The sequence below is a fragment of the Lepidochelys olivacea genome (genome assembly GCF_965140295.1).
Source record: "Lepidochelys olivacea isolate rLepOli2 genome assembly, chromosome: 3".
NCBI lineage: Eukaryota > Metazoa > Chordata > Testudines > Cheloniidae > Lepidochelys > Lepidochelys olivacea.
This window is the reverse complement of record NC_140413.1, coordinates 81,914,093-81,940,556: the sequence shown is the minus strand read 5'-3', so window position 1 is coordinate 81,940,556 and position 26,464 is coordinate 81,914,093. Positions and strand designations below refer to the sequence as shown.

Here is a 26,464-nt window from a genome sequence, read left to right as displayed (position 1 = left end):
TTATTGTACTTCGTTCTTTGTTGGTAATCAAGGTTGCCAAGGACTGCAGACAAATCAGAAAAAATGCTACGGATCAAAAGCAGAAAGGAAGTTGGGCCTTAGTTGCCAAAAGCAGATACAGAGCAAACATTTCAAACTTCTGTCCACAAGGTGTCCTTCAGCACACTCCTTGTGAACTGTGAGGATACTGTCTGAAGCTACCACATCTTGTGGATGAACATGAGTCTGATAATGACTCTCACAAGTAAACTACTACTAAAAACGTTAAGGCTTTAAGGATTTTTCTAAAATCTTTGGATTTAAAATTTTAAACTTTGCAACAAAACAAAAATCTGTTTTCAAAATGTTTTTTGAAATTATGTTTCTCTCTTTTAAAGGTGTAGACACTTCAAATCTCTTGATACTGCCACAAACACTTATCATTAATTCCATTATCAGAAAAACAATATTTCTACAATAAAAAACATTTTCTCATGTTGGACTTGTGATTTGAAATATCTTCTGTGATGTATATAAGCTATGCTCCTTACTAAAGTAAGTTAAGACACTTTCACCCCACTTTGTGTGTGATAGGATGAACACAATGCTTGCGTGCTAAGATAACCAGGTGCCAGCATTTAGAAGAGCAGACAGCTGCCTCATTGTGAACAACAAGCTGCAGAATCTTCAATGATCCTGTCTGATACTGTCTGCAAGGAAAGCACTGCTGTGTTTTGATCGGTGCATTATATGTAGATGTTAAATAATTGCTTTTTATACTCTGCTTAAACTCAGGTTTGTTCAAAAGGCCATTTAAATGACAGTGTTCACCTAACCCAGGAAGGAAACACCATTGGAACTGACCAGGGTCCTAATGAATTACTGCTGGGGCAGGCTGCTGTATGCCTTCTATAAACACATCAGTGAGAAGTTGAAAAGCTTCAACACTTTCATGCTTCATCTACCCCCACAGAAGCCATTCCACTAGATACTTTATGGCCAGCACCGACCTCCCTGCCATTTCAGCATATCCATCTTTGTCAATAGATTGGGTCACAGAGCACATCCTGACAAGTCATGGCTCCCAGACAAAAAACAGTATTCCTTAGATTCTCATTTTGATATTTTAAAAAATTGAGGAGAATTTACACTCCTTTGTTTGGAGTAGGGGCTGTGAGTTAACCAATAACACATTAGTTGTGAGAGAAGGGGATGCTCTTAAATAAATCTGATAAATAGCATGTTTTTTTCACCCCTGGTTCAATTTATTACAGTATATTTTCATAATAATTGTAAATGTAAATCTGGAATGGTGGTTCGGTTAGCATTTTGTTTTGAAACATATGAACATTTTTATTAAATTGACTGGAAGAAAACTGCAGCTGAACCAAGACCTGCAGCTTGCGATTTATTTTTTAAAAGTGGTAAAGTGAGAGGAAATGCTTTCTGGTTATATCCTCCTTAATTATCTAAGATAGAAATAAAACACAGCTTCGGTGAATTATCTGTAAAAGGGCAAGTGCGTGAGGTTAGTGAGGTGTATATTTAAAGCAGTTTATAATAGACTTGGTCAAAACAGCTCGGAATCCAGTACTCATCCCTTTGAAGAGTAGCCTTATTATAGAAAGTACTGCATTAAGGACCTTATGCTACTGGTAATGGATTCTGTAAACTCCTCATAATTTATCCTTTTCCAGATTCAGTAAAAACAACAGGATAAATGGTGTGTTGATGGTCCCAAACTTCTAACTGATATTTTATACTAAGAAGTGCGGGGGTGGAGGGAGTGTGTTAAGATTGAAGCAGAAGGAAATTTCCTGAAAAACTGTTTTAAAATTTCAGAGTGGTAGCTGTGTTAGTCTGTATCAGCAAAAACGAGGCGTCCTTGTGGCACCTTAGAGACTAACAAATTTATCTGGGCATAAGCTTTTGTTGGCTACAACTCACATCTTTTCATGTATTTATATCTGCTCCTGTATTTTCCACTCCATGCATCTGATGATGTGGGTTCTAGCCCACGAAAGCTTATGCCTCAATAAATTTGTTAGTCTCTAAGGTGCCACAAGGACTCTGCGTTGTTTTAAAATTGTTATCTTAAAAAGATTAGTCACATGTAATATTGCAAAGTATATCACTTTAGTCTTCATTAATTGCTGAAGTGGAGAAAAGAGCTAACTGCCACATAAAAATATACAGCTGTCTTCATGTAAATCTAACAACTCCAAATGTTAAGAGCAGAAACAATTCATTTTAAAAAGATACTGACGTATATAATGAGTTCCTAGTGAAAAACGTGTCCTTCAAAAAAAAAAAAAAAAATCCCGGGGGCAAGGTCCAAGAATAAACAGAAGTATGATGTGTCATGGAATCTCTTGACATTTCAATAAAAGTCTTTAAGGGATGCATGAAAAGGAAAAATAACCCGCAAAAAAAAGCCTTCCCCCCCTGCAAATAAACTAACCAAACAACCCAAACAAACAAACAAAGCCACCCAAGTCTGCACATACAACACTGTCGTATTCCTAGTCCCTTAGGACATATGTTACAAAATACAGATCTGATTATGAGAGCTTTAATATTTCATAAACCATGTACTGTATGGTTTTGTCAATAAATTGGCTCAGTGCTCACATCCTTCCTCAAGATAAATATGCAATCTTTTCCCAAAGTTTACAGTGAAGACAACTCACTCACAAAATCCATAGATCCATATTCACATGCACGCGCGTACACACACACAGAGCCCAATTTGTACCTCCACCCTTTGCAATTCAGGAATAACTTTTAGAGTCATTAGAGTTACACTGATGTGGCACCCGGGGTAAGATCAGAATCAAGCTCCCTTTATCTTCCCTTCTCACTCCCTCTATAAGGGTCTGATCCTTCAAACACTTATGCACAAAAACCAGGTTACTAAAATTGAGGGCAGAAGAGCAAAACAAAACCTTAAAATCAATCGGAAAAAGAAATGTTTAGAGCCAAATTAATAAGAGGTACTATGATGAAAGTGACCGACGCGATCTGCAAACTATTTCACTACGTTGACAAGTGACTAGTGGATCGCAAGCCTACAAATGAAGTACTATAGCTTCAATAGAAGGCGATAATCAGATTGGCTCTTTCATTCAGAGCTATGGAATAAAACGAGAGGAATCAAAAGTTCCTTTTGTTTCTTACTCTATGTGCCGCTCAGCACAAGCCAAGTACAATGGGGAACTTTGGTAAACAAAGAAAGGATGTTCTGTATTCAGACTCCCTGTAGTAAAAGGATCCCAGTTGGACATATTTTATAAGAAAGAATTGGAAAAACTTTTCAACAACTTAAAAAAAAAATTAAAACTCAGAACGATCCCAAACTGCATATTCATGTCAGCAACCCAGAATGAATATGGAAATGTGTTAATCACAGAGTTACAGCTTCATCTCCCAAACCACAAAAATATTTAACTAAAAAAAAAAAAAAAACCAAAAAACCCCACAAACAAGGAGCAATTTTTGGCTTTTTTGGTTTTAAGCTTCCTTTTCCCCTTCAGATTTCTAGAGGATACCTTTTTCCCTCCCACTTGATGTTTAGCCTTAACCTCTTGCCAAACCACTATGCATTCTAGCCTGCCCTGTAGGGCCAAATTCTGCTGCATCAGTTTATTTCAGTTGAGGATCTGGCCCTATTTCTAGACACAGGATTAAACAAGCAAATGCATTTCCATGATACTTGTTTTGGGAGGACACGTTTGATAGTTAGACAAGAATGAATTTACATCCCTTTTTAGCTCTGTGGTCAGTATATTTAGCCATAGTAGTAACACAGGTAATAGCTGCTCCACCACAAGTCGCAGGACAAGGAGAAATTAAGGGTTGTCCCTAGGATTATTATGCTGTTGAACATCACACCTAGCGATAATAGCTAGTATATACGGAGTAAACACACGACCAATTGCTCATCCAGGCTCATTTTTTCCCAGCCCTTCTGAAACAACAACAACAACAAAGAATGTACCCACTTCAGAGATAAGGATACTTGCATGTCTAGCTACAAGTAAAAGTACTGCCCCAGATAAACAATAGTTAATTTAAGGCATGCAGACACAGCACAGTATTGCAATAATTTTACCAACATTTCTTAATAGGTAGGCCAGAGTTTTGAGAATTTAGGAAGTTGCAAATAAAGCAAGTTCATTAAAAGAATAAAGCAATTTCATAAAAGAAGAGAAAAATGATTAAACACATTTCCAGGAATTATATTTTTTTCCTTTTCAAAGCTATTGTACAACTGAGGCACTTTAATCTCTAGGCCAGAGGCAATGAATGGACTGGCCGACAGCAGCCTAGAAACTGGGACACAACCCACACTTTAAACGTGCTTATGCAGTTGCCTGAAGATTTAACTGTTTGCTAATTGGTACAGAACCAATTTTAGGGATGTGTGACTTAGCCATGGAAGTGTTAAGTGATGGATTATTTGTTTACAGTTCCTTAAAGAATTATAAGGATTTGTCTAAAATGCCAGTGGCATTTTTTAAGGTGGTTAGCGTGCGGAAGCATAATGAACTGGTCACTTTCCAAAGCACTGTGATTCGGCTGTTGGGATCCAGCCTTCCCCAACAGATGGCTGCTTACCTCTTTGCAGTTCAATGTATATTTGAAAGTCAAGTTCCTTGGCAAGGACGCCTCCGCCTGAGTTATGGTGCTTCCATCATCGCTGGGATCCCAGGGGTGATCATTTACAATGTATGTACACTTCTCTTCAAAATCAGCCTCTGTCCACAGAGTCATGTCAGCATCCTCCATGTCCATTTTCATTGCCCACTCCGTCCCTTTCACCAGCGTTTGGAAACTCACAACGTCCAAGCTACACTGTGTGGCAGCCTGGAAAAGAAGAAAAAAAAAATCTTTTAATCCTCATTGTCCTTCAGTTTCTGTGGTTTCCTTTGAGACAGTGTGACTAACACAGCAGTCTGTGGCACTTTAAAAGAGTATGCAGTACGGTTGGTACAGTTGAGTAATAGCCAAAAAAAAAAAAAGGCAGCATAAAACTATGTTGCCTTTACTGAAGCAATATCTTAAAATGCCAGCCTTGGTAATAATAATAATTATTAATAATAATTAATAATAATAAGGGAACCAAAAGAATGGGGGGAAATCCCTAAGATCAGCATCTGCATTACTTTTCTCAGATCCTTTTCTTAACACCTCACAGAAGAAATTCTGCAAGGCCAGTACTGTGCCCAAGAATATCTGGGGTCATGGCCGCAAGACCACTCAGTGCCTGTGGAAAAGCTGCCTCAGAAAAAGTGTCACAAACAAGGAGAGGAAGAGGAAGGAGCTGCTGTCTGCGTCTGAGTGAAGCTAAAAATGGAAAGCGCATGTTGGAAGAGCGGAACCCAGCCTAGCCTTTTCCAAATGGAGGAGCCTGAACTTTCCCACCGGCTTCCAACACACAAACAACTCTCAAAACAACCTGGCTCCCTTCTGACGTCCTCTTATCCTTTGGCGTGGAAGGCTGAAAAAGCCGACATCCTGCCAACAGCGTTGCAGCATTGCAGCAAAAGCTTTTCACAAGTTACTGGAATACATTCACTTGGACCAAAACGAAAAAGAAAAAAAAAATCCTTATGTTTCTTTGTCTTGATGACATCTTACAGAATTATATGCTTAAGGCACTAGATAGAATCCTTGTGAGAAAATTCCATCAAGTCTTTGACTGCCTATTTCTATTTAGGACAGATACAATACCAAATTGTCAGATTGGTATTACAACATCATCTTTCTGTAAGATAAAGTAGAACCAAAGAATGCAGTTGCTGTTTAAACTGGTAGTTGTAAATGGTTTTCAAATCCAGGATCAAAAACTCATTTTTCCTTTAAAAATATTCAACCATTATGGAATTTCCTCCGTTCACTCCTCTACCTCCCTCTCCCAACCCAAAAATGAAAAAATAGATTACAAGATAAAAAGAAACATTTTGGGGGGAAAAGGATAGAGAACTTATCTCTGTCAATCTCTGACTCCTAGTTAAAATAAAACATCCAGTAACCACACCAAGACTTTCTTTCTGGATAATGTAGATCCATTTAAAAAAACATTCTACACAAAGTTTACCTCATTTATGCTGCATCACAACATTTAATTTTTGACATATATTTACAATAATGCCTCCCACTAGCTTTATAGGGTGGAAGAAACTGGTTCTTTACATTTTGGTCTAATTTATAGCCAAATCAAATCATCAGCTAAATATTTACTGACTGTGAATATCAAGATGAAAATAAAGACTAATATTGAAACTCCAGTGAACTGACAGTTACATCTAGAAGTGAAAGGGTTAATACCTAGGTCTTCCAAATCAACGCAGAAAAGGCTAACAAGAAACATTTGCTATTTATTCTAAGTGTTTAGATTAGTATATTGATTAACACAGCACTAAAATGTCAATAATAGATCCAGGGGGGGAAAAAGGAATCAAGTTCCTTACCAAGGTAGAGTCCACAAATGTTTCCAAACAGAAGCTCCACGTTTAAGATAAGTCTCGCTCATATCTACCGAGTAAACATTTCTTCTTCCTTCCACTGGGTATGTTAGAGTAAGACTGACTCACACCTAGAGAGTTAACTCCTTTTGCTTGTGCCTCTCTCTCTCTCTGTCAGACAGGTGCTGCTGCACTTACTGCTTTTGCCTCTCAAACACTGGAGGGCTGAGTGTTACAATACTTTCAGTCTCTGTGTTAACTAAGCAGCCTGTTCCTTTCCCCTCCCTGTTTCAGCCACTCATTTGATTTACTCACAGTCATGGCTGCCAAAAGCAGGGGGTGGGGCTATACCTGTAACTCATATGGAGATTAGCCAAGGGGAATTTTTTTCTTTCTGACAACATTTCACAGAGTTTTTCCTCTTACTACATATGGATATAAGCATTCCCCTGGAGCCAGCCTTACTTCCACATGAAGCACACATATGACTTTCGTATTATTATGGCTGTCTCGTTGAGTGTCTACTAGAAATTTACCCCACTATTTTGAACTGTGAGGTCTGAAGGACACAGCTAATTTTCCCATTAATTAAAAAAAAGAGGTGCCATAAAACTAACAATTAAAAAGTCGTTTCCAGGTTAGAGAATATAAAAATATCATTTAAAGCTTCCAACAAACAAATCTAAACAACTATGGTATTTTATTTGATACAATTCAGGAGTCTCGGAATTTAAATGATTTCTTACAAAACGTGAGGGCTACAAGTTAATTCTACGTTTAAATCTGTTTACACTGATATTTAGTAAGGAAGTTAGGAAAAATACATCAATTTAAAAAAAGATAGTGGCTTCCTCCACCCTAAGTAATAAATGGGGAAGCTTATTAAATACCTACAAAACAACACATAGTAAAAAAAACATTCATGCACCAAATTTTAAGTACAATATGTAAAAAAAAAAAAAAGAGTCAGCATTAAGCTTGTATGAGACAGTATTCAATGGGAGTGCGCTGCTAGTGGAAGAAGGATTGGTATAGTCATTAGTGGGCCCTGAGCCCTCGTCAATTTTTTCCTTCTCTCCAAGTCAATGTGTGACTGAAGGAAGGACATCCTGTGATGATGGCATACAATGTCCTGTTTGTTTATTATTAAGAGCATTCCTGCTTCTCATTACAAAACAACCAGATGCCTTACTTCCTTCAAGTGGTCCTGTCTCTTCAGTGAGGAATCCTCCAGATTGGAGAAACAATGATGCACAATTCCATTTATAGTCAGCCACCCTATTACAAACACCAGTTGGCTCACTGAAGGGCAAGTCTCCTACTTTTCCTTCTTGCCTCACATCTGCAGACATATTTATAATGTCTTTCCTCTTACTAAGGATGCAGCATGTTTTACTTCCCCCTCCCCCCACAAACACACATTTATATGTTTAGGCCTATGCGGATGTTTCATATTTCTTTTCAGAAAAATACTGTTTTGTGAAATCACATGGCTAGCTCTCTCAAGTGTGTACACACCTCCCTCTCACCCTCACCCCACCCCATTCCTGCTGATAAAAAGAAGGGTGGAAAGGATTATTTGCCTCTCTAGGTTTTGCAATGCTGAGAATAGTATATCTGTGTAAAGACCTTCCGCATGTTCTAATGCAGAAGGGCTCATGCCACTGGATGTAAGTAGGGCAACTGCTGTGAGCGAGTGTCCTGGCTTAACTGCTACCAGTGTGTAATTCCACAAGAAAGTGGCAAGGGCACTGGTGCTGATGGGTATAAATGTAATTGGATATATAGGGTATAACCAAGGCACATCCAAAATGAGGTCTAGGAAAGCTCTGAAACAGGAAGAAGAGAAATCCGGCCTACTTGATTGGGTTAATTAACTGATGCTGAGTCACACCACATAGAGCAGAAAAACAATGTAGTCATACTGAAGTGGTTCTTTTGCACACGCACACACACGCACACAAAATAGTCTCACTCTGAGATGCAGATGTTTCAGTGTTTTCACTTCCTTATCAGCATAAAAAAAAAAAAACCCTGTGTGTTACAAGGTAACCCACACACAATTCAAGGGCTGATCAACTTAAAGTAAAAGAAAACCGGGGACAGGTAAGTCTGCCTCAAGGAAATGAGGCTACTTTTTCAGTGAGGAAGAGGAAGAAGATTGTTTGAATCAAACCAAATATTTATTTGGATGATAGGAGGATGCCACCAATCCAACTCAGTTTTAATCCATCTTCAGAGATGATGGAGCAGGCTGGAATTTATGGAGCGTACGCACTTCAAATAGTTTTGTGGCACTCAGCAAAGCAACCCTGAAATTAGCTCCAGGTGTTTTAGCAGAGCTAAGAAAGGCCTGAGAGCAGAACTACAGTAGTTTAGGAGATGGGATTTCACTTTCATGTAGGTCTTGTTCTAATGATTGGGAATAAAACTAAATAAGCTTCTCATGTTAAGGAAAGCAGAGATGGACATAAAGACGAACAGTAAAGATTCTGTATTAAAGTAGCAAGCATGAGGAAACTTTACCATGAAAAAAAAAATAGACACTGACCTTCTGACCTTCCTCCCTACAGAGACACATAAAAAGACATCTTATTCGACTGGCAGTTTGCTGCTTTTGTATAGAAATCGTTCATAGCAGTAGCTGCTGCTATTGTCTGGAATTTGCAATCTCAAAATGTTCATTTCAAAAAGAACATTTTTAGTCATATTTTCATTTTTCCCCCCTCTCGCTCATAGAAAACCTCAATTACCTTATTAATCAGCATTTCTCAGGCAGATCTCTCTTGCAGCCTCTCTCAGCCTGGCAACAAATCATGAATGGCCCTAACAGCTCTGATCTCAGAAATCCCCATCCATTTCCTTTGATGCTATCACCACTTCAGCTCAACAACAAACTGATGCTACTCAGCTTCAGCTGCTGCGTTATTTTCTCTATGCCTGTGAGATTGTGTAAGTGTAGAGGAAAGAAGGAGGGAGGGGAGAATGAGTCTGAGAAGCTGGCTCCAGTGGAATAAACTTCTTTAGGAAGTTGGAGGGGAGATAATAATGCACACAAGAGATTAAAGCACAGTCTCATTTTCACATCTTCCCCTTCCTTACCCAAACAAGGTCAGGGGCAGATTGACCACATCAATAGTAATAATCAGACCCAACCCCATTTCCCACTTCCTGTATATAGACATCTTCACACCAGTAAACATTTGGTGACCAACTGTGGCCATTACTCTGAAGAAAATAACTGAGGTCTTTGGACCACTACACCTTTCTTAGTAATCACTTCAGAAGTAAGGCCCAAAGAAGGATTTTTTCTATATTCAAGTTGCTGTTCCTCTTAGTTTTCCCACTCAGTTTTACCTGCATTTTTGAAAACCTGACCAGAAGCTGATACAAAGAAAAGAGAATTGGTCACCATGCAGTGAAATTTGCAGTCGTTAACATTAAAACCTGGTGCTCACACTGCATACTGTCCTGACCTTGCAGAAGCACACTTATAGGCTTTAAATAGGATCTAAAAGAGGCTCTTTCTATGTCCTAGACTACTTCAGTGTGATGCTGCCTACAAGGAGATAAATTAAATTTAATTTAAATCTACATGGAGTGTTTTTGCCAGGAAGTTTAGGGTGGTGTGTATTGTAGCTGGGAGGCTTTTGAATTAATATATACAGCTTTCAGGGATGGCCTTTAATTACAGAGCACCTTGGTCATTACCTTGTAAGGCTTCCAAATTCCTTCTCCTTTATTTCTGACTCTGCAGTGCAATAGAGAAGCACTATTGGGTATGCTCTCAGTTGTAGCTTGGTGCAAGATTGAATCTCTCTTTATTTCAGTGTTCTTCCACCTGTTTTTAAAAATCCCCCTTAAAAAAATTAAAATATTTTATTATTTTTTGTTCTCACTTGGGCTTTATTAAAACCAGATATTGCGAGATTACTTAGGATCAAGTCAAAACAATTCTCATCAACCACTTATGGGAAAAGGTCTCTCTCTTGAAGCAGAAAAAAGCCAGAATCAATGCCTCAGGGACCTTCAGTGGAGGAAAGATCAGCCTGAATGGGGCTACTTTTGTACATCTCTTTCCTAGTGGAGGGAAAGAATTAGCTGTGAAAGGCAACCCCTTGTGTCTATCTGATGTGGGTGCACTGGAAGGGCAAGAAGATGGGCTGGAAGAGACTATCCCCCTCTCTAGTTTTCCCTTCCGCAGACTAGGGTGAGGGTGTTGGGGAAGAAATCTCAGGAGAGACCATGCCATATGACATCTCTTTTAGTTTTAGGGTGGGTAGAGGGAAATAGAATTCTGGGTGGTGAGGGAGAGAAGGAGGAGAAAAAGGACTGAATGAAAGGACCTACCTCCATATCCCATAAGGGAGGGAAGATGTATCACAGAGGAGGCATCATACATGTGGGAGCTTCTCAGAGGGAGCACATATACTGGGGGATGACTGTCTTGGGAGAGTAGGCATAAGGCATATGCTAAACCCAGCAAGGCTTTTTTCCTAACGTTAAGCTTATGATTTTTTTCAGGATCCATCCCACACCGCTCCCAGTAAGTAAGTAAGAAAGAGTGACTTGAACCAGTGTGACAGACCCTAGTTTTCCTTCCTGCTCAATTTTGCTTTTATTTAAACTAGTGCGTAGGCAGCTAGATACTGTGGGGACAGACACATTAGAGAAAAAAAGCCAGATCCATTCTTCTTGCAGTGAATAGAGCTATGCTAGTTTATACAGCTGTGGATCTGGCCCACAGAGTATGTTTCAAAACAGGTTAACAAAACAAAAAATACACACCGTAAAGGAGCTTAAAGTAGAAATAAACTCATTTATGGCTGAAGGGATCTGAAGTTGCAACTATATGCTAAAAATTGAATGGCAACTAGGGCTCTGAAAAAGATGGACTTGCACTTGCTATTCACTATAAAGCATATAGTTGCCTCTTCATATCCAACAGTGGTAAAGTGACAGTCTATTCATTCTTGTGTACTTGATGTGTGCAGGGTGGGGAGGGAAGAAGAATTCATCTTGTATTAAACACAACAAATAGTTGACACCTTATCCTTCTTTAAATGTTGTAATGTTTACTTTGCAAAACCCAGGAAAGCTTTTAGAATAGAGAGAGCAGAGAGACTCTTAAGCCATGTGTCCTTGCTTATCTGCTCTTTATCAACAGGCTATTGTTTCCTGATGGGACTCTTCGAAGTAAGTGGAACAAGGGGGTTAATGTTCAATAGGTATCTCTCAGTTCCCCTAAAGGAATACTGCTGCTGACAGAACAGCAACACGAGGCTCTCAGCTATTTCCTGCAGAATGCAACGAATCAAAGAGAAAAACCAAGGGCTGAAGCTATGTTTTTTTTAAAAAAACAAGCACTAGTTTTAAAGAAAGACATTGTCCTTAAGAGAGATAATCCCACAATAGAGAGTCCATTAGAGGTATTAAGGCATTGGCTGCGGCCTGATCTACAAGGGCTCTGTCCTGACAATAGACAATTAAAGCCGATAAATCTGCACTACTTGTTGCTGTTCTAATTCCTCGTAATTGTATGCTACTTGCCCCTGCCTCCTGCACACAGGGATGAAGCATGCTTCTTTAATCTCCAGAGTACCTGACCTAGTTCCTATGTGGTCTTTTCAGGACCTGTTTTCTTCCCATCTGGACCTCTTTCCTCCTCCTCTTCCCCTCCTCTAAACACTGAGGAGGGTTAGTGTAGAGGGCAAGGAAAACATCAGAACACAGCACCCAGATCAATAATTCTGAAGCTCCAGACAATGCACTAATCTGCAATAACAGCTAATCATGCTCAATTTGGCACACCCATGATTAAACTCTACTTTTCATTAGGCTCAACAAACGGAGCAGACGCACACTGACAATTCAAATCACCATATCAATCTTAGCTGCCAAACTTGTGGGTATTTATGTGGGCTTCAGAGATGCTCTTTGTATCTACTATCTTGCTTATTTTGTTGTCATTACCAGACAATGCCTTGCCTAGACTATTCTTTTCCTCTGAAATAGATGGTACAACTCCTGTCTAAGTTTCAAAAAAAAAAAAAAAGGGAGATGTTCTTGTTGGACTAGATGCAGGAATGACTGAATAAAATCTACGTCCTGCATTCTGCAGGAAGTCGGACTATGATCAGAAAGGTCCTTTCACAGTGTTGCCAACTCTCACAATTTAATCATGAGTCTCATGATATTTGGCATTTTGCTTAAAGCCCCATATCATGTTATTACACGAGACTCTTAGATTTCTTTAAGTATGCTTCTAGCCCTCCTGTGGCAGAGCAAAGTTTGAAAATGTGAATGCTAATGACTCAAAGAAGAATGTTGAAAGACCCCCACATAAAAACAAAACATAACAAAACCAACCCTTAAGACTTTTCAGCCAATCTCAGGAGTTCTTTTAGCCCCTGACATGGTTTTTGAACACTCGAAGTTGGCAATATTATTTCTGTCTTTAGAACATTCAAGGTCAGCATCCCTTAAAATCATTTTGATAATGATCTTTCACTCACCCACACAGAGCTGGTTTCTACCCCACAACAATTTCATCTGGTAAAATATCTAGCAGATCCTCTCTCCTACCTCTTCACAAACTGCCCTTCACGAAAGCTTATGCTCAAATAAATTGGTTAGTCTCTAAGGTGCCACAAGTACTCCTTTTCTTTTTGCCCTGAAGGCCTCACTCAAGATTTTCCACACTCTATAGGTAAAATATAACACTAAATTCCAGAACTCTTAGAGGCTGACCTCACAAACTCAGGGGTCTCTGTCTGTTTAACTTTAGCTTATCGTCCTTGTATTAATGTGAATAAGTGTTAAAACTGGAATCTAGGTTATCCTTTACAAAACAAAACAAAACCTAGAGTGTGGATTGTATCAGCTGAATGCAGGAAACAGCTACTCCATTAATATTAATTAATTCCTAAAGCATTTGGAGCCAACTTGAAATAAGTCAGTAGAGTCCCTCTCCTGACAGCCCTTCCTTAGGCAACTTCTACTTTTAAGATGCTGATGCTTTCCCTTTTGCTTGTAATCTTATACCTAGTTCAAAACATATCAGAGGCCCCCTACAAAATAATTTATGTCATCCTAAACAAACAAAGCCTTTGAGATTGCAGTTTAAGATATTGCAAAAGTCCACTCAGTTTTTCATTTTAGCATATGTAACTGTAACAAAAAAACAAAACACCCCACTATAAAGGGGGACAGCAGCATATTGCAATACAGAAAGCTCTCAATCTTTTGTTGCCCTGTACAATAACAATTGGGCTTTGCAAAGAAAGATGACAGACTCTTCTTATGGAGACTAAATCAGTCCTTACACTAGGGGCCTGCCAACTGCAAGAATGGAAACAAAATATTACAGATAATTCACTTTTCATGGTAAGCATAAACAGGCAGGCATGCAGCACCCAGCAGGGGCTCAACTGATAAAACTGTGTCAAACACAAGCCATTTGTCAACCACGGAGGGAAGGGGAGCAAGCTGAAAGATGGACTCAGGAAATAGATTTATCTGATGCAACACATTAACTAGTATAAATAGAAGGAAAAGTAAACACATTTGCCCACCAGTATCTCCAGCAAGCAAAGAAAAGCCTCTGCGTTCCAAACCTACTCCAGCCACCCAACCACTAAGCTGTCTTAGCTGCAACAGTAGCATTTTCTTCTCCTGTATTATTAGAATACCATTGAATTCATAAAAAGAAAAGGAGTACTTGTGGCACCTTAGAGACTAACCAATTTATTGTTAGCTCACGAAAGCTCATGCTCAAATAAATTGGTTAGTCTCTAAGGTGCCACAAGTACTCCTTTTCTTTTTGCGAATACATACTAACACGGCTGTTACTCTGAAACCTGTCATTGAATTCATGTCACTTAAGGAGTTTATTAAAAGCATACATTATGATTAAACAAAACAAGTGTGTGACTCCTCTGCTGTTCTAGTCTCCTCCCTTCACCCAATAATGCCGCCTGGCAGCAAACAAGTATGATAACATACCCTAAGAACAACATATAATTGTTATATAATAGTTTACTTACAGTTTTGCTCACTGGGACAGCCTTATCAGACAAGGTCCCAAGGGAAAATGTAGTCCTACAATACTATTCAAGCATACTTCAGAACTCCTCTACCAGTGTAATACATGACATTCAAACTAATCAATACAATATCAAGCACTACAGACTTTTTGGAAGTTACTTTTCATTATACTCATTCTAAATAATTACAATTATTTAATGAAGTGTCTCTTTGCTACAGTAACGGTGATAAGGAAAAATGGTTAAAGGAAATATGTAATGCCAGTATAGATCAATAGCTACATCCGATGAAGTGAGCTGTAGCTCACGAAAGCTCATGCTCAAATAAATTGGTTAGTCTCTAAGGTGCCACAAGTACTCCTTTTCTTTTTATATAAATCAAGCTAATCCCAACAACTCAGGAATATCAAGGGTTAATATCACAGCACATCATTTAACAGGCCTAACCCGAAACTAATCATGAAACTAAGAAACTAACATTAAAATAGGTAGTCATAATGCTACACGCTATTAGTTAACGCACAAAGACAAATACAGCACATTTCCTTGTTTAGCAGTACCTCCATGTATCTACCTAGAACAGGTTCCCAGTCTCCAATTTGTACATCCCAGGATTTTAGTCCCTATGGAATGTCTGTCACTCACTCACATGCACACCCACATACACACCACACTCGCGCTCACACTCTTGCACACGCATTCTCATCTAGCTCTCCCTAAAACAGCTCTTAGGACTTTAGAATTTCCTCCCCTTCACATCTACTCCACCCCATGCAGTATTTAGGCTTAGCAAGAGCAATTAACAAAACAAACTCCTCTCATCCCGGTGGCCTGATAATTCTGATTGTCATGTTTTAAGATATGCAAGAGGGTTTCAAATGAAGGTAAATTAAAACATTGCACAATACCCTTTTGGCACCTAATTGCCCCCATTGTTTTATATGAACAATAGGTTTTATTCCATACTTTAAAATATCTACTCTGAACTTAGAGCTTAAAAATGCCTTTGTTGGCTCAATTGTCTCATACTATTGTTTTCATTGATATATTAGTGTACAGTTGCTTGACTATAATGCACACTAATACACATATGCTACTTATAATTTTTTCCTGTATTTGAACTATCCGGTGGCCCAAAGAATATAATGTGAGATGTAAAATATGGGTTGCAGTTTGAGTAGCTGTCCTTTTCCCCACCTGTTGACCTATGGCTCAGAACTGATGGCTAATGCCTCAAAAATTGTTGTGCTGGGTTTGCACCTGCTTTCCATTCACTTTCCACTAATACTTTAGTTGGATGAGTTGACTATCAGGAATGTCACAAAAACATCAACTAGTGACTGATGCCCAGTGAAATTGATGAAAACCCCTCCTCTGATTTCCTTGGGTTCTGGATCAGGCTCATGGAGAATATTTGCCCAGAACAAATCTTGAATTGGTAAATGTGTATTTGAATTAAAACAAAATTCTAGAAGTGACACTAATGCAATCAGGGAACAGAAACAACATATCAGTGTGTCCAACCAAAACTAACTAACACAGTTCAGATTTTTAATATATGCAACAAACTGTTCACAAATACCAGCAGACCAAATTAATTATTGTTAAAGTTATTTAGCTAAATTTTTGAATAAATGTGTGAAAACTAATCTGCTCAAGGAGAATTCATGAGCAGAAAGAAAGACCAGAATTGAATAAGTGGTCTGTTATGTGACATTTTCTCAACTCCAATTTTATATAAACTGAATGAAGTAGTTATCTTTTAAGATGCAATCTCACCAATTATTTAAAACTACAGCAACAACTGAGATAAAAAAAATTTAAAAGAACAGAAAGCTAAAGTTCTTTTATAAAGGATTTATTACTACACTCATTGCAGCAACTGTGCAATGAGCTTCTAATTCGGTAGGTATATTTCTCTACTTCACTGATTTAATTTCCACTGGAAGTCAACAATATTTGCACAAAGGTATTTTTCTGAGCAGACAGACAACAAATGTGATTTCAAAAGGTTTCAAAATAGAGCACATTGCACAAACACAGGGAAAGTTTCAACTTCCAGCAGTTAATTTTTCTACTTCTTCCACATTCTTGCCTTGAGTCAATGTTCTATAAAGACTTGTAATGAGCCATCAGATTTGTAAAACAATAGCCTAATATAAAAAGCCATGTTATATAATAATATTACACAAAAAACTACATTAAAAAAGACATTAAGGTTGCTAAGCACTCAAAAGTTAGGAAATGCCAGATATACAGCTGCATGTGTAATCTTAATTCTTTGCATATATGTATATGATAGTGCTCAATTAATCAGCAGCTCTTCAATATTTCATTTTCTCCTTGTAGCTCAGTGTGTGGCCTTATTTAACTGCACACTATTCAAACCATGCTATGAAGATATAATTATAAATTTCCTTCTGAGCTTTTTTATGACACTCGTCACTACTGTGGTTGAGTGCATCAAAAACATCAATGAATTTATTTTCCCAACATACCTGTGAAATGAGGGAATATTATTAATTATTAATTGAGCAAGGATACAGAGATTAAGGTCAAAAGTATCCACTAACTTTGGGTGCCCAATCTGAGATGCCTAAAACCTGATTTTTCAGAGTACTTAGCAATATGTAACACTTCATATGTTCAAAGCACAGCTCCCACTCACTCCATTAACAGCTGTGAGTGCTCAGCACTTCAGCAAATCAGACAACCATTCCCAGTTTCCCCTTCCTCACCTACAAGCTCCTTGTCCCCTATCTTCTTGCCCGGCCACTCCCAAGTCCCCCCCTCTGCACCCCGGCTCCTCATCTAATCAATTTCTCTGCTGCATGCTGACCTTCAGCTGTCCTCCCCACTCACGTTCCACATCCCTCTGGACTCCCAATCTTCCTCCCGGGGCTCTTCCTTCAATCCCAGTGATCCCTCCCTTTCAGCTCATTGCCTCAGTCTCTTTGTTTGGACTGTCCCAGTTTCCCCCTCACATCCTGGCTCTCTCTCAGATTTGTCTTCCCTCTCCCTCACCTCCTTTCCTCTGCTCCATTGGTTCTCAGTCTCCTCACCCAGACAGTCCATGTTTCCCCTGGCACCTCATGCAATCTCAGTCTTTCCCTGATCCCCTCCTCACCCCACTACTAGCTTTCAGTGCCCCCTCTCCCCAGCTCCTAGTTTCAGTCACCTTGCCTAGCCAGTTGGAGTTCTCCTCCTGGCTCCCAGTCCCAGTTTCTGTCCCCAGTGCTCAGTGCCAGTCTCCATGCCCACCCAAACTCAGTGTCTTCCCAACTCCCAGGTCCCTCTCCCCGTGCCTGCCAGTCTCCAGTCCCAATTTCCATCTCTCCAACCCCCTGTCTCCTTGTCCTAATGTATTTCCCCCCCCCCCCCTTTTCCCCTCTTCATTTGAATCAGGCAGCTTCCTCCTCTTCCACACTGCCCGGCCCTAGTGAGAGTTACTGATAGGACAGAACAGTCTCCTTGCTCTCTGTTCAGGTGCCCGGACCCAGACCCGACATAGTCCGTATCAGCACAGAGGTGCAATTGCAGGGAAAGTCCTGGTCAGCACTGTGCTGAAGAACACTGTACCTGATGCAGACAGAATCTTTGAGGAATTTTGCTGCTAAAATCTAAGAAGTTGCTACTGGGCATGAGTGAACTGCAATTTTTCAAAGACTTATATAATTTGGCCAAATTTGGGTGGATTTTCAGGGGGGTGTCAAAAGGCACATCCCTGACACCATGGCCACCTCCCTGTCAAGTACCTGCTCCAAAGCATGGATACAATGGGCTTTTCTTTAGCCTTGCTCTCAGAAATGATTGAACCAGTTTGGCTGAAATATTCCCACCACAAACCCATCAGCTTGAGGCAGACTCCGAGCATGGAAACTTTCAGACCAAATGGTTGAATATTAACAAAGTTATAAACAGCTGAAAGCAGGGTCTTACAATGGGAAGTGCTTGGAAATCTTAATAGGTGGTGCTACCAGCCCCGTCTACAACATAGCATGTTTCAGTTTATTTCCCCACCACCACACCCACAATTCTCTTTTTATGTGAATGATAATATGAGCAGAATATACAGATCACATATAAGGACTTGTATATAGACAAATCTAGTTTCCTCAGGCTGCTATTCTTCTTTCTATAGTTCCACTTAAACACACTAGAATTAGATTAAATTAATGCTAAAGTACCACATGGTTCTATACACAGATATAGTAGATGAAGCTCTCTGCCCCAAGGAGTTTGCAATTTAGCTTTACAATCCTATAATGACTATTGTGGACTCGTGCACAGCCCCATTGCTCAGCATGGGCATTAGCACCAACTTGCATGAATCACATTGCAGAATTGAGGCCTTAGTAATTCAACCTTCAGTTAATAGTCATAAAGTGTAGTCATGCACTAATTTCTGCTTTCTTGTTTAACCAAAAATGTTTAAATATGAATTTTAAAATTTTTCTTCTGTGTCCAAGCCAGAGGATTCCCAAAATACACCTAAAACAGTAATATTTAGAAAAATTAGTGTCCCTGAACTGATCATAGAGGAAGGAGGTGCAGTCAAAGTGCTCATGTTAGTAAAGTAAGATAATATATTTCTTGAAATGAATGAAAATCCAGTAGCACACATCTGTTTTGGTAAACCAGTGTCCTAAAATGCCCAATTTTGCCCTTAAAATGATCAATTAAAATGAGTTTCAGAAGTTTAGTCTGAGATAGGAAATTCCTCCTACAAAATTCTCAACATTATTTTCCCACAAATCAAACAACTGGGAGTAAGGAAAGCTAGCATCCAGTCCTCATTTCTTCCTTCCCTCTTAGCTCACCGCCACAAGATGGCTACTTCCTTTCCACAATCCATTTCAGTCAAATCTGTACACAAAACAGGACACAACTTCTGGGCAAGCTCAAGTCTTTACGTGCAGAAAGCTCCCTTCAAAGCATCACTAAGAATCTGTGTGGGAAGTGTATGAAATATTAAAACAGTCCTGTATTTTTTTTAATTCTAAATTTGCCCCACAACTTCTCTGTTCTCATTTATTTTGGGTTAACATAACCTTTTTGACTCTTGAAGTAGACGCACAAATATAAGCAGAACCACAAATGCAAAAAAACAATAAGATGATCTGCAAGTGCCTCCCAAGAGGACAGTTCTGACCCAAAATGTGATTTTTTTTTTTTTAGATTAATATGCTTCTCCTACTTTAGCAATTGGAGACAGGGAGGGCAAAGGAGAAAACAATGCATTGAGTCCCCAGGAAAATAAAGATAAACACCTTTAGGTGTTTTCCCAAATCTGAATTTCTTTGGTTTTCTTTGGATGAAGACCCCACCTCAAGCCTTGTCTTCCTTTCTTAACTATACAACTTCAAACATGTCCATACCCCTTTATTCAAGTCATAAATTTACTCTTTAAATAATCCAGAGCTAAATATTTTCTATACTGCCCATCACTGTAGTAACTGTGCCCTATCCTTCCTATTATGGGGTCCAGCAGATCAGACAGAATGTTTGCTGGTTCTTGCCTTTACACTCCTCATGTGAGTGTCACACACTCTGACCATCTCTAGTTAGATCTGTGCTCGTCCACCTCCTCAGCAGGGTAGTCACAGAGCACCCCTGCTTTGTATCATCCATTAGCTGCCAGTTCCGTTCTGATGCCTATTCAAGGCCATCAACAGATTACAATCCAGCAATATCAGAGGATGGCTCTCCATCCTTGGTTAGCCAAGAAGCTTCTGTCTTCTTGGACAAGGCAGGTAGCAAAACCAAGGGCAAAGCTTGTGAGATCTGAAAATTCAGCACTCTCAGTTAAGTAGGTCAACTTGTGAAATGGGCTATCAAGCCTGGTCTAGACTAGGATTTGGAAGGTGTTATCTCACACATGTTAACAACCTAGTGTAGACAAGGGAGTATGCCTTTTACATGTGTTAAACCAATCATATGTTAACTCTCTATGTTAGTTAACACCTTCCAAATCTAATCTAGATGAGGCCTAGGAGAACTACACTCACCCAAGGCTAATTGCTTTTACAGCATGCTGCAATATTCATCATTTGCTAAAATTTTCCCATAATAGTCAAAATAATTACTTGAGGGTGGGGGACGGGGAAGAGAACAAGCAGAGAGCTTTCTGGAATTTGGAAAGGGTAGACTGCAGAATCCACTATGGACTATCACCACACAGGCCTAATTTATAGGATAAGCACCTAGAATGCTGATGTGAATGTTACTGTATTACCACAGATATACAGATAGGTACATACATAACAGATACAATGAACTCTAGGACAATGCAAGATGTAAAGGGAGCTAGTTTTATGCCTGCCAGCCACATTACTAAATCTTATGATGGAAGAGTTAAAAGCCAAAGAGATCTGCTTGATATGGGTTGATAGAAAGAGGAAGAGGCAAGGCAGGTGGAGAGAGCTGGAGAAAGGAAACTTTGTGGATCTCTTTTTCTCTTGATCAGGATATAAAGTGAAAGGGAGAATTAAAACAAACTTCAAAAGCTTGTCTAAAACTAACAAACTACTTTGGTGGTTCAGCTGAAGGTTGAGTTTCACCAGTCATTATCAATACAGTAGACACAGAGGAAAGTATTTAAAACTGGAAAAACAACCAACTGGCATGTAGAACTTGTCTAAACACAAAATGATATTGGTATCCTCAAAGCAATACAACTTCCCTAGTGTGGATGCAGTTATTCCAGGGTAAAGGTTCTTCTTCCACAAGGAGCTGTACCAATATAAAGCACCTTTCTACTGATATATCTGTATACACACTAGGGGTTGAACTGATTTAACCACTTTTGTAAAAATCACACCCCTAACTAAGATAGCTTAATTGGTACAAAATCTGTATGTAGATCAGTCCTAAGTGAGGGCATGCTTTCATGCTAATCATCTGAATTTCTCTCATGTTTTGTCTGTTTCTGGCAGTAAAATTCACTATTTTTCCAGCCATCAGTATAGACAGCTGGCTCCTTCTGGAAAAGATGGCAGCAGCAGTGGTTATCAATCAAATCATGGACGCCCTGTGCACTAATGCAGCCTTGTTAGCATTTTCTCTTAAATGTCTGTACTTGCTATCTTTGAGGTGTGCTTAGACACTAGTGGGTCAGATCCTCAGCTGGAGTAAAAGGACACAGCTCCATTGACTTTAAAGGACATTAGCTGAGGCTCCAGCCTTACGGGCAGTAAGAGAATCCAGATTAGGTTCTGGAGCTAGGTTTCCCAGTGGTGTATGCTGTAAAGTGAACTGGTTTACCAACCTCATTATTAAGTCCAATCACTGTACAAGGATCTAAAGACAACTGAATATCAAACTCAGAGTATATGCTGGTTGCTGAAATACAATCCTGTCCCCTCCTCCCCAAAAAGTAATTTTTCAGATAAACTTACATAAAAACTCTGTACTCCCTCCTCACCCAATTTACAGCACAGAATATTCTGCAAATCACTGCATCTAGTAACTTTTTACAAAAACATAATAGCTTCAAGGGGCACATTTATTAAAAATGCTTCAGCAACAATAGTATTAAAGTCCATGCTTCCAATTATATTCTTTTCTTCAATTAGTTTTAAAGAAACTAACACCTCTATTAATCATTTCAATTAACTGCAAGTACCACATGACACCGGCATCAGCAGTCCATATGTTGTGTTCCAATCATCCAAATATTAAAGCCTTTTTAATTGATTTATCTAAAGAACATTCAACAGACTCAAGGTGGCAGCCAGCCAGGAAATCCCAAAAGAAGATGACAAAAAAGGTGGGGGCGCTAAACCAGTTTCCCAATTTGTTTTTTTCCTCTTCCTCCAGGGTTCACTAAGTTAATCCAATCAGCCCATAAAGACCCTTTTTAATAAAATAAATAAATAGATAAGAGAACACACATGTCGGCTCTCGCGGTGCTTTCCCTGTGGAGAAGCCCCTTCTGCTACAGTAGACAGTCACCCTATTAAGAGAATGCTGCATACAAGAGTGCATTTTTTATCCAGCAGAAATATTTAGCTTGGCTGCCTGCCAGGGAATGCTGGAAGAATAGACTGAATTAGGGGATTTACCTTCCACGTGTTTGGCACGTGTCATTGGGCTCTGAAGAGCTTGTGTCTCTCCCCCCCCCCCCCATCAAAGCTTTCCTACAGAGAATAAAGTATGACCTATAAGAACAGTTGATGGGTTGCATTACTAAGTGTTGGCACCGTGACTTTGTTCTGCTGAAAAAGAAAACTTTTGCCTAATTTCAGATGATCATTTGTTTCCCTACCCAGGTAGGGGGTACATAGTTTGAAATTATTCTTTTGAACAGGTATATTTTTCTTTTTGGTTTTTAAAACACATGGGGTAAGTTTTCTGTAGGCAGACTTAACTTGGAGAGAAAGTGATTTAAAAATAAATCTCCAACCACAGAACATTTTAGGGACTTACTGAAAAAAAGTAGCTTCGTAGATATAAGCAAAGTAGATCATTTTGCCATTTGATTTCTATATGTTGACTTGTGGACTTTCCTTATTTTAGAAAGCACTCCCTAATGTAAATAGTTCAGTCCTGCCAATACCTATTAAGACTAACAATCAGAACAACATATAACAAAGACTAACAATCAGAGTTTAAGATTAAGTACCATGTAACTCAACTGCACTCCTAATTTGAGAAGGGGGGTGTCTTTGTTATAATTTGATTGCTGGTGCCATCACATGTATTTAGAAAAAGAAAATAGAGTTTCCTTGTGAATTAAAGCTGGAAAGTCTTTCAACTGCATTTAATTCAATATATTGGATGTGTGTCTGACACACGCATTGGTTGTGTTTACATCAGAGAATTTTACCAAACAATTCCCATTGTTGCTAATACCAATTCATTTAAATCAGTGTTGGTGCTGGTGAGAAAACTAGTGGAGATAGATCTCTGGCAGCTTCTAGTGGTTTTGTGTTAGTTGAGCTTAGCCTTTGTCTGCACACTTTTTTATTAACTAAATTGGTTTAAATTGGTTTATTTGACTAAAATTGGTGTAACCCCTTTGTGTGAACACTTTTATTTAGATCAAGTCAGTTTCTGAACTTCATCTAAACTGATTTAGTTTAATCTACAGAATTTTCATGGAGACAAGGCCTTATTCTAAGCAGATCTGGTTGACATGGTGGTAAAAACCCCTGAGCCCTCCAGTCCCTACATTATTAGTAGCAATGGGTTTAGCTAAACCATTTCTGGAAACAGTTTAGCTGCAAGGGTAGACATGACCAAAACATGCTTTTCTCCCAGCTATAATTCCACTTAGTTCAGCCATAAGCTTGTGGCATCTGAGTGAGTGTGACATTAGAAGACCCAGTTTACCTTACTCCAAGAAAGACTCAACCATTGTTTCTGAAATGGTGCTGAACATGGTTTGATCCTGTAAACACGTATACATAAAACTGCTTTCAGTTCTGGTTCAGCTGTGCCTGTTGTCATCTATGGATAAAATTCCCTAGTTCAGTCAAGGGCTCAGATACTCAGGCTACAGTACTGTTTTCCAGACCTTTTATAGCAGCTACAATGAGACCTGGTTTCATTTATAGTGTAAAAGGGCCTTACCAGGGGCTACTGAAAATTAACATAGCAGTTAACTTAAGTTAGGTTTCAGCTTCAGGAAAGTCACACAAAGTCAGCACCAAATTTAGCAAGATTTGTAGGTCCAGATTGTCTGGTGGGGTAAATCAGCCTCGTTCTGTTGATTTTATTGAAGCTACTCCAGTTAACATGAGCTAAGGATATGAGGCCAGATTTTTAGAAGTATTTATTAGGCACCTTGCCTTTAAAAGTCTAGCCCTTGGTCCACAAAATGTTTAAATTCTTAAATAAATAATGTAATCCACATTCAGGTTAAAGTACTTCAAGGTGAGTGTCTTTGGATGGAAAGTGAGAATCAAAGTTTCCAGCCCTGCAATGACAAGCCCAACCAGGCTTTCGTTATCTCCTCCTCCTCCTCCTCCATGTTCTTCACACATGTAACTAGACTCAGGCAATACTACATTTAAAAAAAACCTACATGGGCCAGATCCTTGACTGGTATAAATTGGCATAGCTCTGCTGATTTCAGGGTCTGAGAATCTGGACAGTATATTTTTAATTCTATATAGAGGCTATTTGATAAGTTTCTCCATCTTTCCATAAAAGATGGTAACCTTTGTGGTAATACAAGTAACTGTTCTTTCCTTTATTTACACTTAGTGTTTAGAAAATTTGTTTATCACTATGCAAAGCTTTCAAATAAATTACAGTTAGTAACTCTGCTGTTGACATGCATGTTTGGCAATATACTGTAGTGAGATTAAATAGTTACTGAATCTCTGCTTTACATTTTCAGCTTAAAATCTTTGCAGTTAATTGAATTTTTGAATGACTCTGACCACTCAGTACTCCAGCACTGCCCTCAGGTAGCAGCAGCATCTGTTATACATAACCTGCCAATGGCTGCTTTTAAATTATTAGAAAATGGAGTTAACTGTTTTTGAGCACTAGTCTAGACTTAGGTAGGCATACTATGGAAAGACTAAAATTTCAGTTGAAATGAAGCCTCAATCAGGGTACTCTCTGATCAGAATATTTCATACTTGAAGCTTACTAAAAAGCACACAAAAACAGCAAGAATGCTGTTGGTATTTTTCATTGTAAACATGTAAGCAACCTCCCCTCCCTCCCCCAACTCCATATAGGATTAATTTCCTGACAAAATATTGGTGAACACAGAAGGTCCATTTCTTCATCTTTGGCCTTGCTTCTGTACTCATCACAGCAATACTGTGGCGCTCAAATCTGGAACTGGAAATTGCCCATTTGGTTTGTCTCTGAAAACAGTGTTGCCAAGTTTACATTGATACTATGACTAATATTCCAGAAAGCTAATCCAAAAAGCAAAGACTAATATGCTGCTGTGTGGGGGTCTGATGGCAAATGATTGCTTGGTGCTTTTGTCATCATTGTGACACACTTGTTATTTTTAAATGGTTTGCTTACACTTTTACAGAAAATATGGCATTTTTAGTAGTAGAAATAAACCTTAGTAGTAGAAATAAGCCTTTTCTATATCTTGTCCAACCCAGTTTTCAGTTAAAAATCACAAACAAACAAAATCTAGGCACCCCTATTTTTTTATTTTTTTTTATTTTTTGGTTTGGTATACTATTCTGCAATGCCAGGGGAGAAAATGAACCTTTTTATATGTTAGTGAATCACAATGCATTAAATTCTCTTTCACAAACCTGCCTTCTTCATTAAAATCTTATTTTCTTGGTAATCTCCTTTGATCACTAAAGTTATAAGAAGCCCCCTCCTCTCCTTTTGATACTATCAGTGTAGCTTTTGACCAGAGAGCGTGATGAATTAAATGTATGACAGATATGACAGGTGAGGAGTGCTTGGAGGGGGCTTAAACAGCAGGGATAAGACAAAGTCCCCATTTAAGAACAAAACCCCCACCCAATGGCTAGCCCGTTAATGACCAACCACAGAATCACTATTTGTCCTGTTGGCTGAGGAGCAAGCTGATACTATAGAAAAAGCTTTGTTAGCCATGGGGCTGTTCTTCAATCAGGCCACACAACCAACTAATTGAAAAGGCTGTTTTTTTCCAGAGTATTTGAAATACAAGCTAGGACTTTCGTAGGTATACTAGGGTCTTTCCTATAATGTTGTATTAATTTAGCCGCCACAAATTTACAGCTGGACTAAGTGGTATTACAGCATATAAACCTGAAAATCTATCTGCAGGGATCCAGCTAAGCCCTGGAGAGAGGCAAGTCCAGCAGTACAAATCCAAGGAATTTTGGAAGTCAATCCATTAGGATTACTAGGGCAGACCTTTGATTTTGGAAGTCATAGGCTCAAAATATGGAAGCAATTGACTCTCAATCTTCCTTTATTTTAACCTCTTATCCGAGGTCTTATTGACCCAGTTTTTATTCAAATAAAATGATAAATATAGATGAATTACTG

The 26,464-nt window shown here is 38.9% G+C and overlaps 1 protein-coding gene across 1 annotated transcript in view; it reads right to left on the bottom strand.

Annotated features, from left to right (window-relative positions):
- The window catches only part of PRDM1 (PR/SET domain 1), a 115,831-nt gene that overhangs the window by 21,502 nt on the left and 67,865 nt on the right, over positions 1-26,464 (bottom strand). The window contains exon 4 of the mRNA XM_084624793.1: positions 4,597-4,845. Within this exon, the coding sequence (XP_084480919.1) occupies positions 4,597-4,779 (183 nt within the window). The 5' untranslated portion in view covers positions 4,780-4,845. The remainder of the gene's footprint in view (positions 1-4,596; positions 4,846-26,464) is intronic.